The following is a 13,655-nucleotide window of genomic DNA, read 5'->3' as shown; positions in this document are numbered from 1 at the left end:
TGACATCGTAAATGAAATCCGGAAAATTATCATGTTTTTTCCAAGTCCGGATCCGTAATTAGTTTCAAAAACCGGAAGTGTGCCATTTGCAATGTTTTTGAAGCACCTGCTGTGCAAATTTCTTGGATTTTAACCTATTTGGAATACCTTTTGACATTAATAAAATGTTTTACTGGCTTTCTATGCAAGAGGAAGCAAGAGAGAAAAAATATTATGTCATCTATCAGAAGCCTGTGTCAAAAACAGGGTCGGTTGATAAATTTTTTTTTTTTTTTTTGGAAGATCCAATAAAAAAGTTAGGGTCGGGGCTAAAAAACAGGGTCGGTCGGGTTACCGGAAACACGGATCTTTTTTTTCTCTGCCTTATGTAATGTATACATGTTTCTCGTTTCTCGTTTTTTTATATAGATTAGACCGTTGGTTTTCCAGTTTGAATGGTTTTACACTAGCAGCTTGTTGTTCGGTGTGAGTCAAGGCTCTAGAACTGTGTTGCAGGCCGTACCTTGACCTTTAATGGTTTACTTTTATAAATTGTTATTTGGATAGAGAGTTGTCTCATTGGCACTCATACCACATATATATATATCAATCGTAACTACTCGGCCATTCTCGCTACGCAGTACAATATCTTCGTGCAACCAGAAAGGCCGAGTTGTTCCGATTGATATATATATATATAAAGAATAGAAATATGTCAAAAATTCAAGAGTCACATTTGTTAAACGGACAGGATTATTTTTAAGGGGAAAATTAGTTGATTATTTTGCTTTGACGCTTTCCGTCGATGTAAGGCGTCAAAGAAAAAGATATTATAGCCTTTCAAGACGTAATTATTTGGACTAATATGCATATCAATCTGATGTACAGTAGTTGTCGTTTGTTTATGTAATATATACGTGTTTCTCGTTTCTCGTTTTGTTTATATAGATTAGACCGTTGGTTTTCCCGTTTGAATGGTTTTACACTAGTAATTTTGGGGCCCTTTATAGCTTGTTGTTCGGTGTGAGCCAAGGCTCTGTGTTGAAGGCCGTACTTTAACCTATAATGGTTTAATTTTTATTTAATTGTTATTTGGATGGAGAGTTGTCTCATTGGCACTCACACCACATCTTCCTATATCTATGTAAAAGGTATCAAATTTTTAGCGGGTGCATGTAGTTCAAAGAAATTTTATTTTTCTATTCATCCGATTTACAGCCAAATAGGGACATTTTCGGATCTATTTTTTGTTTCCTGTTTACTCTTATATATTGATATTTTGATTTACGAGTGGGCCGGGTAATGTGTATAAAGACCACACTGACATTAGCTAGCACAACAACCTGTACCTTCTAGCTTAAAACTAAATGGGACAAATGGAACTTATGTTTACTCCTAAATGAGTGTTTTCTGCATGATGTGACCATTCTTGAGGGGGGATAGGAGGGGTCCTCATCCCGAAATCCCGGGCTTAAAAACACGAAATCCCGAGGTCCCGAATTTAAATAAAGTAAATACCGACGTCCCGAAATTCGAAACAAGAATTCCCGGATCCCGAAAGGGTCAATCCCGAAATCCCGAGCTTAAAAACACCCGATCCTGGAGTCCCGATAAAGGTCCTACCCCCTCATTCTTCTAATTCTTAGTTGATATATGTCCTTAATTGTAATGTCATTTTGAGCTGTATTTTTATTTTAAATATGGAAAGTATTGTCATAGATTTGCATAAACACTATAAAACAACACAAGTTAATAACAAAACAAAATTTTAATAGAAAAAAATAAACAATTAACTAAGTGAACAAAAGAAAACAATAAACAATTTAATAATTGAACACAAGAAAAATAAACAAATAAATAAATGAACAAAAACCCATCTCATTAAATCAAGAACAAACTGTATCCCTATCTTCATCATTCTGGCTACAGCAGCAACAGCAAAGTTGTCCAAACCATTTCCTGAAACGATGAAATCTACCAGTAGAACCACTGTAAACTGGTATTTCAGTCGGATCTGATTTGGTTGGTTCATTGAGCAGAAATTGGTTGATTGCTTCAGCAACTTTATGATTGGTGGAACCAGATAGCTTTGATCTTGTTGTCTCGTGTGTTTCTTTTAGTGGAGTAAAAAATGGCTTTAGCCTTGGCCTCGGTGGTTCTTCAATATCACTGAGTGTGTACCATTCACTGTTTGATGTTCTGGCTGTATCTGGATGGTCTAAATCAAAGAAAAATTACAAGAATAAATTATTACCCTAAGTTTTATTGTATTTTAGTCGATACGATGTAATGGTACCGATTCTAGTGCACATGACAAATGTTTCCGGAATAATCGATCAATAATACGCTTAAGACCAAACGTTTTTTACAGGCGGAATAAAAAAAATCAGATTATTAAATACAAATAGATGGACATTATCAGGTTTTTTTTTAATGTAAGGTGTTGCAATTATGATTTTATAACAACGCATATACACTTCAATCATGTTTCAATCACAAAACTAGCGATATTGATTGTGTCTTTTTGGATGGTGAGTACTCTGAGGCACTGATTTCCCATTAGCTGTGCATGTAATTTCTAACAAAAAGCTTCACTAGATACGCTTGACGCTGTTCATATACTCAGACTTGAAAAGCTTTGGCAGAGTTATGGACAATTACAACAACAACAACAATACAACAACAACATCAAACGAGTGAAATGTTTGAAATATCATAATATTGAGGTTATTACCTTCCTCTTCACAGTCTTTCTCTTTGCTATCGTCTAACAAGGACAAATCTAGCTTTAGTTCTTCTGGGTCTATCTGCTTAGAACTGAAATCAGCTGTCGTTGATTTGCTTCTCTGGAAATAAAAAAAAACACTCAATTTAAATAATATTTTTCATCAAAATTAAATATCATGCAATGGTGTTTTAATTGTTAGATAATTGTAAATGGTCAATGCCAAGGTAACGAGACAAAATTTATACAAATGAACAGACATATACAGTAGTGAAGTGATGACATACGAGATATTTACAACAGTGAAATGAGATACGAGATCATTAAAGTAGTGAAACGAGATACGGGATATATGACAATAAAAAAACTCAAAGCAATATAATATAACCAGAAATATAAGTTTTCTCATCTTTACCTTGAACATCCTGCTTACAAAGCGTCTGACAGAGCCTGTCTTCTTTACGTCATTGGTTCTGTCCTCTAAAAGTATTTCTACATCACTTCTTGTTCTTATGCTGATGTGTCCTTTGAAATATATTGGTATAGTTTTTAAAGTACTTCATCTTTTGTATTTGGTTCACGTACTTAATTGTTAAAATATAAAATTAGTTATATGGGTTGCCCTCCGTTTCCATAGAAATCAATAGCGGATCTGGTCGAATCCCTATTTTCGGCCGATTTTACTAACTCTTTGTATATAAGTAGGGAGTCAGTAGCAAATCGTATAGCAAATGTGTTACACACAAGAAAATCCCAACCAAGAAATTGCATTTATATTATATGTATAAAAGTAAACACTGAAATACATATAACGTTAATAGATGCATGACGGCCGATTTGAAAGCAATTTTATAAGTTTTTTGGGGGTTTGTTTACCTCTTTTGGCATTTTTCAACATGTTCCCTTCTAGTATGCGTTATTAGTTGCATGTGTAAGTGTAATAATTGTAACGGCTTAAATTAATGAAATCTGAATAATACAAGTTAATATATAACGAAATAAAGACAAATTATAATAAGTAGATAAGAGCAATGCTGATATACGAGTAAAACAAGGAAAGGCACCTGCACCACGTAAATCATACAGATAACGACTTTTAAAGAAAACCAGTCCATCACAAGTGAATGGACATACCAAAAATACAATGCTTTATTGAAATTGCAACAACAACACAAGACACACCACCTAATAAATGTTTCCAAGTTTATACGTTATAATTCCATGTTAGAACTTTGCTGAAATCATAATAACGTTAAAATATGTATTAAGTTTCCCACAGAATCATCTCGTCTGGTAATAGTCGGCTAAGCTATTCCGGTTTTCTTAGCATAATCCATTTTATAGTATAGCTAGAAAATATTAATAATCTTAGCCTGAATTTCATCTCAGATGAAAGGAATAAAATGTTCTTGGAATATACTGAAATATTGAAGCGTATGGCCAGATTATCAACTTAACCTTTGTTATTGCCGAAATAAAATGAATTTACAGCCTCTTTAGTTTTTTGTTTCCTAATACACGTCTTACTTTTAATATTCCTATTTCAAAATACCTTATAATAAACTTACTGTTTTCTTTATTTTCATCTGTATCCGCTCTGGGTTTTGTGGCATGTGATTGTTCAAGTTTTTGCTGGAGATCTTTTTGTTCTTCGGCGAAAGCTTTCACTCTCTCGTGAAGTTTTGAGACTGAGGCTTTCAGCATGATATTATATTCAGCATTACTGCTGCTTGGGTACTTTAAAATAAAGAAACCAATAATTTAGCAATTAAATTTGTAATACATTAGTCATTTTCTGTTCTAAAAATATTCAAAACAAACATTCAAGTTATCAAGTGAATAAACTCAGTTTTGAACTAAATTATTAATAATTTATTATAATTACAAAAAAGTTAACATTATCAACATAAACAACGACTAGCCTGAATGCGATCGAATGAAACAATTGTATTATGGCTCAAATTTAGAACTTCGTACCAATTCATACTGAGTTGTATAATTTTCATTATTTTGATATTTTTAATAAGATGCAAAATAGGATATCATTGTCTACCTGATGGTACTGCTCATTGGATGGACCTGGTTCTTGCGCAGGTGAATATGACGCTGATGATGGACTCACAGCTGGTTTGTGAAACTCCTCAAACATTCTTCTTATTTGTTCCTGTCTTTTTTTCGCGCGTCTCTCCTCTCTTTCTTCTTTCCATATTTTTTCTCTTTCAAATGCGTCAACAAGTTTTTTTCGCTCTGCATCTCTTACCGATTGAAAGAATGCTACACGGTCCTCTTCGTTAGCTGTTTCTTCTGAATCTAGTGCCTCTGTGTCGACCTGATTTTGAATAATCTCCTCTGTACGAATTACTGGTTTTGCTTGTAGGTCCTGATTCTCTGTCTTGTCGACTTGTGTGTTACATGTTGCATACATACTGTCTAACTCTTTGGTTCTGACATCTTTGAAGAAAGAAATTCTCTCTTCTTCACTCGCAGTTTCTGTGTTACCTGCTTCATCGCTGTGTTCTTTCATTGTTGCAGCAAGTCTCTCAAACTCTTTGGTTCTGACATCTCCAAAGAAAGCAGCTCTTTCCTCTTCACTCGCTGATTCTGTGGTCCCTGCTTCGTCGTTTTGTTCTTTCTGTGTAGCAGTTAGTCTGTCAAGCTCTTTGGTTCTGACATCTCCAAAGAAAGCTTCTATCTCCTCTTCACTCGCTGTTTCAGTGTCCTTTGTTTGTTGAACGGACACTGCATCTGTTTCCGTTTCACTACAAGCAGCATGCAATATAGATAGAGTAAACCCGCTCAAGTTGCGTTCAAAGATCTCCTTATCTTCATCCATTGCTGAAAATAGTATAAAATATATTAAAGACCATGTGACGATAATAACCATAATGTAACACAATTTTAACTAAAAGTTTAATTAGCCGATGTCCACTTTACAAGGTTCATCCTAGTAGGTTTATTCAAACAAAATTTAAGTTTGATTTTATATTTCATTTTTCCAGCATTTCCTCAACCGTCCCCTGTAACTCTATAGTCAATTTTAAAATTGAGAATGGAAATGGTGAATGTGTCATAGAAACAACAATCCGACCATAGAAAAAACAACAGCAGAAGGTCACCAACAGGTCTTCAATGTAGCGAGAAATTCCCGCACCCGGAGGCGTCCTTCAACTAGCCCCTAAACAAATATATACTAGTTCAGTGATAATGAACGCCATACTAAACTCCAAATTGCACACAAGAAACTAAAATTATAATAATACAAGACAAACAAAGGCCAGAGGCTCCTGACTTGGGATAGGCGCAAAAATGCGGCGGGATTTATATAGAATAGTAGAATACTATGTCTTCTTCATATGATAATCCAGCCCAATTCCTTCCGTTACGTACGGGTTTGGTATCATACCATCATAAAATAAAGTAAGAAGAACATTACCGGGCATAAAAAAGATTTATTCCAATCCAATTATAAAAAATCTAAGATATATAAGAATAAATAATACTTACTTAACTCTTTAATTTCCTGATTCATCTTCTAGATTATACGCTATTCTTTTTTCTCCTCGTTCTCTGTGCTTAAAATAAATATAAACTGATTCGCTCGACAACAACGTTGCTACTGAAGATATTATGACGTCCGACGTCAATCGAAGTCGTCACTAATTTTCTCCTTACTTCGCGACGGACAGAAACGCTTTGTATATAGAATAAGTAATCGACGGTGATGAATGTTTTGCCATGAATTTTAATGCAATTTTGCTATTATAAGCAAGGAAAGCGGGGAAATACTAAATACTGTTTAAATGGCAAAGAAATCATACATAAAAATCAAAAGCATAAGAGCAAACAGACATAATCTTACGATTAATTTTCAGAAAAATCGGACGATCATTCAAGTTGGAGTTACCGACCTTTAAATGTCGATTATTAGCGAATTTTGTAGTGTTTTGGTTGTTTTCTTCATAACTATAATAAATTGAGAAAATAATTTGATGGACAAAAGTATTAGCAAGACCAACATATATTATCAAATTATTACAGATACAGCAAAAATGGCATTTTAGGATTCACACATTACGTAAACAGGGATCTCTGTGTTTAGGGTTCACAGAGGCTATACCCACTTTTTATAAGGTATGATAATGTCTCCTACCATACGTATCAAGTATCTGCTATTACTTGTACGAACCTCATGAGTAGTGTGGCTCAGTCTGACTGAGCCTAGCCTGGTGACTCGGTAAAAAAAATCAGGAAAATGTTAATCTTTTTTTGTCTCAGTTAAACTTAAGCCCTCAAGTCAAATTGGTCACTTAAAAACTAGTACTAAAAAGGAAAAGATAGGTGCCTCACTGTGGGCATTCCTTGTGGTTAACTTACTCCTGAAAGTCCAGCTAACCCACAACCCGGCTGTTTAGTACAAGCAGGCATGCATTTTTGATACCATTTGGCATTTTCAAACTTGGGTTTTTTATTTGGCTTCTTTGAATTTATATACCATTTGGCATCCCCCCCATTTTTTGCAACAGTTTTTTTTTATTTTTTTTTTTACAGAAATAATACATTTATAGTAAACATAGTGGTTTAACTTATACTGTTAAAAGTATAATGAAAAAGATTTATTCCAATCCAATTATAAAAAATCTAAGATATATAAGAATAAATAATACTTACTCAACTCTTTAATTTCCTGATTCATCTTCTAGATTATACGCTATTCTTTTTTCTCCTCGTTCTCTGTGCTAATACATGTATAGTAAACATAGTGGTTTAACTTATACTGTTAAAAGTATAATGACTTGTAAGTCCTTGTAAGAGTATTTAAATGCAGATAAAGTATTTTATTTTTTTAATTCACTGGATACTGAGAAGCAGCTTAGGTACAGAGACACAGAGACACAATTAGGTTTAAATCTGATCAGTTTCAGAAAGGTGTATGCTACCGATGAATGACCAAGGTTATCAATGTATCACTGATAGGCTATTATCCGTAGCCAGAGGGGGGTTCGAACCCCCCCCCCCCCCCCCCCCCCTTGAAAACAAATAAGCACTGTTAAAGTCAACATTCTGTTCGAATAGTGACTGTTAAAGTCGAGTTCGTGATTCCGAATACACACCCTTGAAAATTCCTGGCTACGGGCCTGATATTTAGCTTATACCATAGAAAATTTGAAAATTTTACAAAAATCCCAAATTCAGAAAAGTTGAAAATATGCATTTTTTGGCAAAATTTTTTAAATTTTTTACAAATTTGGTTTACATGCAATCTGAACTAAAATGATGCTAAAACCAAGTTGTATCACTGTTACATATAAAAAGTTATGAAAAATGCTTGATTCTATTCCTAATCAGGCTCTGAATTGTAGTGATTTAGCTGATTTTTGGAAGATTTTACTATGCTTCACAACCAAAAAATAGAGTGTCCGTTACCATGGCAACCACTCGTATTTTCCCACTCATATTTATTTTTTTAGCAGTATTCAGTTACTGCTTCTTCAGGCCATTTATAGATAAAATCTGAAACCCCCATAAATCAAACGTAAATGGCACCCTGCCTGGTTCTTACAAAGAGCTATATGGATCTTTTGGACCAGGTGAGCAAAAAATTAAGTCGAAAGTAGAAACCGCGCATGAATTTGTTTACGCAGTCCTAATCTATTTTAAAATGAAATTATTTATAATTTGGACAAAATTATTAATGCACACACATAAAAAAAGTATATATTCTTCAAATACGACACCCATCATTAAGCAGCTGCAAGATATATAACGGACTTTGTGTTTCCGCGTAATGTTATAACAAAGCACTACCGGATGTTTATGGTTCGTCTGCATCTTCTCATACTCCATCAAACTAAAACAGAATACAGAATACAAGATGCCGAAAGCACAGAAAAGAAAAGCTGATGGAAACCAACAACTTGAGCAAGGAAAACAACTCATTGATGATGATAATAATGGTTCAGAGAGCAGTCAATCTAGCAGTCCAATCAGAGGTGCTCAGAACAACCGTGAAGTCAGAGCCCTATTAACAAAAGAATTTTTAAAATACTTTTTTTTTATTCAAAGTCGAACAAAAAGAAATAGTACATCTTAATTCAAGAACTTTTGCCAATATATTTTCAACGTTTGCTTTTTTTTTTATCTCAAGTGTGTCAACATTACCTTTTTACCAAAGGCGGATCTAGAGAGAGTGCCCCCCCCCCCCCCCCCACTTTTTACACACACACAGTGACACACACACCTTTTGTGGAAAAATTTGTTGATTAGATCTGTATATAGCCTATATTGCCTTATTGGCTATAATATAGGGAATCACTAAAGCATAACTTTTATAGAGGGCCCTCTCTTATGGCAGTCAAAGCCCCCATCCCAGTTTGTTCCTTTAGGCTTTTGGTAAGTTTCCTGTAGCGACAATAAAGAAAATAAACAAGAACTTGTCAGGTTGAGACATGTAAGTCTAAGAGGTAACAACAATCATTACATTCTGTGTAGAGCAAAACTAATTTTTACTGTGTACACCAAAAAATAAGGTTAAAAAAAGTTTCTCACTGTCGATTGTAGGAACTTGCATGATATGTTTTGAAACCAACATTCATTTTCCCATTACCTTATGAGTAATGGGATAACTGGGATATATCAGTGTATCACAAACTCTGTCTGACCGACAAAATTTCAGACAATAGATACATTTGGGCAGAAAGAAATTTTATTATTTTTAAATTGAAAATATAGAAGAAAAAGTCACAGTTTGGCACAACCTGATATATTATATGCTCCTTAATGCAAAAGCTTTAAAAGGTACAGACATGAGTGGTGACAAAATGTTTAAAAAATCTCAAATTAGAAAACCAACTACCTTTTTAAAATTATTTACAAAAGAAAAAAAAAATGTTTACCACCTTTAAAAACAAAGTTGCATGAACAATGATGAAAAAAAACCAATTTTTCTGAGGTATTTTCATGTTTCTTATATAGCTTTATATTTTAAAAACAAGTTCACTGTATTACATATTATATTATGTTTTCAGATGAAACTCCTATCATACCAAGAAAGAAGAAGAATGAGGGTGGACCAGATGAAGATGTTGGGTAAATGTTTTAATTTTGTTGACACATGGAAAATGATAGATCCAAGGACTTCATAGTTTATTTAATGACATTTTTGCTCTGATTGGGGAATTGGCAAAAATGTTGGTTTTAATTTTTTTTCTATTTTGATGATCTTGATTAAAAAATGTATATAACTTTTAAATCAATAATTTTGAACCATCTGACACAGTTTAAAAGATAAGTTTCTACTACACATTTTAATTACTTTCAAAATATCAACTGCAAAAATTGATTGGTACTATTTATATTATTTTGTATTTTTCGGAAAAAGCAACAAGACTTCTATTGTGAATGAAACTAATATTCAATCCAGAGTTGCTGAAAAGAAGTGTAGCTGAAAAATACATGATATCACTGCATTAATCAAATGACAAGAGAAATGTGTATGGTCCTCAATCTTTCATCCACCTTCAATGAAAAATGCATTATGGTCTTCAGAATTTTTAATTTTCTATGTTGTTTTATGTGTCTATAAAAAAAAAGTAGATGCTGTATAATTATCAATGAGACAACTATCTAACAAAGGAGACTGAAACAACAGAAGGTAACAATATGGCCATCAACAATGAGCCACAGGGGCTTGTTTAGTGGGGTCAGACGAGGTTTTACTGTCAATAGCGATCGCTATCCTATATAAAATACCATTTTAAAATATCATTTTGGTATTTTATATAGGATAGCGATCGCCATTGACAGTAAAACCTCAACTGAAAAATGGTATTTTATATAGGACAGCGATCGCTATTGACAGTAAAACCTCGTCTGACCCACTAAACAAGTCCCTGTGAATGAGCTAGAAAATGCCTGGTGTGAATTGATAAAGACCTGTAGTCAGGAATTTCCAAAGGGGGGGGTTTAGATTAACAAACTCAACTTTTACAGTCACAATTCGAACAGAACATTGACTTTAACAGTGCCTATTTGTTTTCAAGGGCTATTAGCAAATTAATGAGTTGTTTTATTTTACAGACAAGAAATGCAAAAGATGCTGGAGTGCTTTGGAGGTATGCATAATTTGTATATTTAACACAATTATTTACATGTCTAGTTTGAAAGTGACATATCCTTAAAGTTTTTTAACAAGTTTTCTGGGTTCACTGATTATGGAAATGTGATAGTTGGGTGAGTGAGTTTACCTTTTAATTTTCTTTAAGTCAAAGTGAGCTGAAAATTATTTATGCTCAACATTTTGAAAATCAAATTCAGTCATGTATATCCTTTTAGAAAACCTAAGTTATCTCCCATTAAAATTGAATAAATCAAATAACTAAAACTGGTGATCAACTCCTTATATGAGAAAATAAATGATGACATTTTTTTATGATTCTCAAGTTTGACATCTTATTGGTAATAATCTTGTGAAAATTATAATAGATAGAGAGAAACTGTAAACATTATAAATGATCTACCATAACATCAAATGATAGAAGTCCTAAATTGACCGTTAAATGTCAGATGAAACCATTTTTAGCTTCTTCTCATCACTTAGCATTCCCCTTACCAAAAAAGTGCTAACATGTTGCACATAAGATGCTCACGTTAGAAACTAACATGATTCAGCACACGAGTTTTTTAACATGCAAATTAGGTGAGCATTTTGTGAACAAAAAAATTGCACATATGAAACTAACCTAATTTGCATGTTAAAAACCTCACGTGCAACTGCTCATATGAGCTTTTGTTTCACATGTGCATTTTATTAGATTGCTCATATGAGCAGTTGCTCACATGTTGCACACCTGAATATTATAGATGACCAAAACAAAATGGCTGCTTTAAAAAAGGAATATTTTTCAAATTTAAATGAAAATCTTAAATAATTCAGTTGAAAATAAAATAACTGATACATCATGTTAAAAGAGTTATTCTTTAATTATTGTCAGTTAATTATGATTTTCATATCATTTTTTATGCCCCACCTACGATAGTAGAGGGGCATTATGTTTTCTGGTCTGTGCCTCTGTCCGTTCGTCCTGCTCAGGTTAAAGTTTTTAGTCACGGTAGTTTTTGATGAAGTTGAAGTTCAATCAACTTGAAACGTACTACACATGTTCCCCATGATATGATCTTTCTAATTTTAATGCCAAATTATAGTTTTGACCCCAATTTCATGGTCCACTGAACATAGAAAATGATAGTGCGAAGCTCAGGTTAAAGTTTTTGGTCAAGGTAGTTTTTGATGAAGTTAAAGTCCAATCAACTTGAAACTTAGTATACATGTTCCCTATGATATGATCTTTCTAAATTTAATTCCAAATTAAAGTATTGACCCCAATTTCACGGTCCACTGGACATGGAAAGTTATAGTGCGAGTGGGGCATCCGTGTACTATGGACACATTCTTGTTTTTTTTATTATTTAAACAATAATCATGATCATGACGAGAAACATAACATTACATTATAAAACTAATAGAGGGACTTGCAAGTTTAGTACACAATGAATGTCTTTGATAAATAAGTTCTGTAGTGTATTTCAAAAAGTTTAAAAGGAAAAATCTTTATACATGTAGTACTTATTTTGAAGCAACCTGTATATATATTCCCATAAAGGACTTAAAACTGTAATATATTTCAAAATCTGACACAAAAATGAAAATAATGAAATAGAAATGATAACTTACAAATAATTAACCACAACCACACTGGTTTTTATCAGATTTCAACAATGCTTTTCTTCAAATAGCACAATATAGGACTTAACATTTTCCATATCCATCTACCTCCATTTATTGCATGCTTTTCATGAATTTGAATTTACTGGAAGTACATGATTGGGCATGTCATTTTGAAAAAGCTCATATGAGCAATGATGTAGGTTAGTTTTGAATGGTTAGAAGAATGGAAAAACTTTTCAAAGTGTCAAAACTAACATAAAACTAACATGGATGATAAAAGCTCACTTGAGGTTTGAATTGCACATGTGAGCATTATGTTAGATTTTTGTGGGCACATATGAACTACCAAACTGCACATATGAGCAACCTGATTTGCATACAATTCTTACTTGCATCTCATGTGCTTCACATGTGAAACTTATGTGCTTTTGTTAGCAATTTCTGTATGGGGGATCCTCCTTGTCCATTAATTATTACATAAATCTTTTCCTTTGAAACCACTGGCAAGAATTTATCCAAACCAGGCCACAATTGTGTGTGTTATATCTAGTTATAACAATGTGACCAATGACCCTGCCTGTCAGCCAACATGGTCAACATGGCTTAAAAAGTATAGCCTTGCTGTCTTGGTAAATTCTAGCTGGGTAAATTGATATAAAATATGGCAGGGGAAGAAATTGTCAGAATGTTAAAATCTACCAACTGTCAATTTACATCAAAACTGTCAGAAGACTAATTATAGGAGTTATTGCCCTTCAATGACAACATTTACAGTCTTCACGATGAAGTATTAAATCTACAGGCCCAGAGCTCAATTTTTTATTTTTTTAGTTAGATTCTGTTGGCCTGTAGATATGATTTTTACAGGCCCGAGAGCAGTTCTACTAGCCTGGGCTGCCAGGGCTGCCACTCAGCGTGAAGACTGCATTTACCAGTTCTTTGTCTATTTTTGGATAATTACTTGAAAAGTATGAAACTTTTTATAAAACAAAAACGATCAACTAGACCAGATAAAAAAAAATTACAATTTTCAGTGTTTTTTTTTTATAATTATTTTCAGAATGTTATCATAGATATACGAACTTAAAAACAACCATTAAAATCCTCTAAGTCTAAAAGTAAAAATCATCAGTTGACTCTTTATTGCAATAATTGCTCTTCAATGACAATTTTAAGTGATTTTGCTTTTTAGCTTTAGAACTATTATAGAGATCAATTGATACTTTA

The 13,655-nt window shown here is 33.3% G+C and overlaps 1 protein-coding gene and 1 long non-coding RNA gene across 3 annotated transcripts; one reads left to right on the top strand and one right to left on the bottom strand.

The window, feature by feature from the left end:
• Positions 1–1,728: 1,728 nt before the first annotated feature.
• On the bottom strand, positions 1,729–7,459 carry LOC139506023 (enolase-phosphatase E1-like). Of its 2 annotated transcripts, none has more exons than XM_071295315.1 (6): positions 7,373–7,459; positions 4,758–5,539; positions 4,273–4,441; positions 3,120–3,229; positions 2,714–2,825; positions 1,729–2,197 (listed from the first exon to the last, which is right to left on the bottom strand). In XM_071295315.1, exons 1-6 carry the CDS (start codon positions 7,395–7,397, stop codon positions 1,866–1,868), a joined length of 1,530 nt encoding a protein of 509 aa, XP_071151416.1. In that variant the 5' UTR covers positions 7,398–7,459; the 3' UTR covers positions 1,729–1,865. The 2 variants fall into 2 exon arrangements, with proteins under 2 accessions (XP_071151416.1, XP_071151415.1); XM_071295314.1 differs by lacking the exon at positions 7,373–7,459 and adding an exon at positions 6,209–6,331.
• Positions 7,460–8,508: 1,049 nt separating this feature from the next.
• LOC139506025 (uncharacterized) lies at positions 8,509–10,818 on the top strand. The gene is made up of 3 exons (XR_011659890.1): positions 8,509–8,694; positions 9,730–9,790; positions 10,781–10,818. It is a non-coding gene; the product is annotated as an uncharacterized lncRNA (long non-coding RNA).
• The last annotated feature ends 2,837 nt before the right edge of the window (positions 10,819–13,655 follow it).

The sequence above is a fragment of the Mytilus edulis genome, unplaced genomic scaffold (genome assembly GCF_963676685.1).
Source record: "Mytilus edulis unplaced genomic scaffold, xbMytEdul2.2 SCAFFOLD_1408, whole genome shotgun sequence".
In the NCBI taxonomy this organism is placed as follows: Eukaryota; Metazoa; Mollusca; class Bivalvia; order Mytilida; family Mytilidae; genus Mytilus; species Mytilus edulis.
This window is presented reverse-complemented; position numbering and strand designations above follow the sequence as displayed.

Bases quoted from the DNA above. Each gene is read 5' to 3' on its own strand.
- LOC139506023 (XM_071295315.1), bottom strand. From the start codon at position 7,397: ATGAATCAGGAAATTAAAGAGTTGA. The intron at 4,442-4,757 runs GTAGACAATGAT...TTTATTTTAAAG, and splicing joins CCAATGAGCAGTACCATCAG to TACCCAAGCAGCAGTAATGC. The intron at 2,826-3,119 runs GTAAAGATGAGA...TTTTATTTCCAG, and splicing joins TTGTAAGCAGGATGTTCAAG to AGAAGCAAATCAACGACAGC.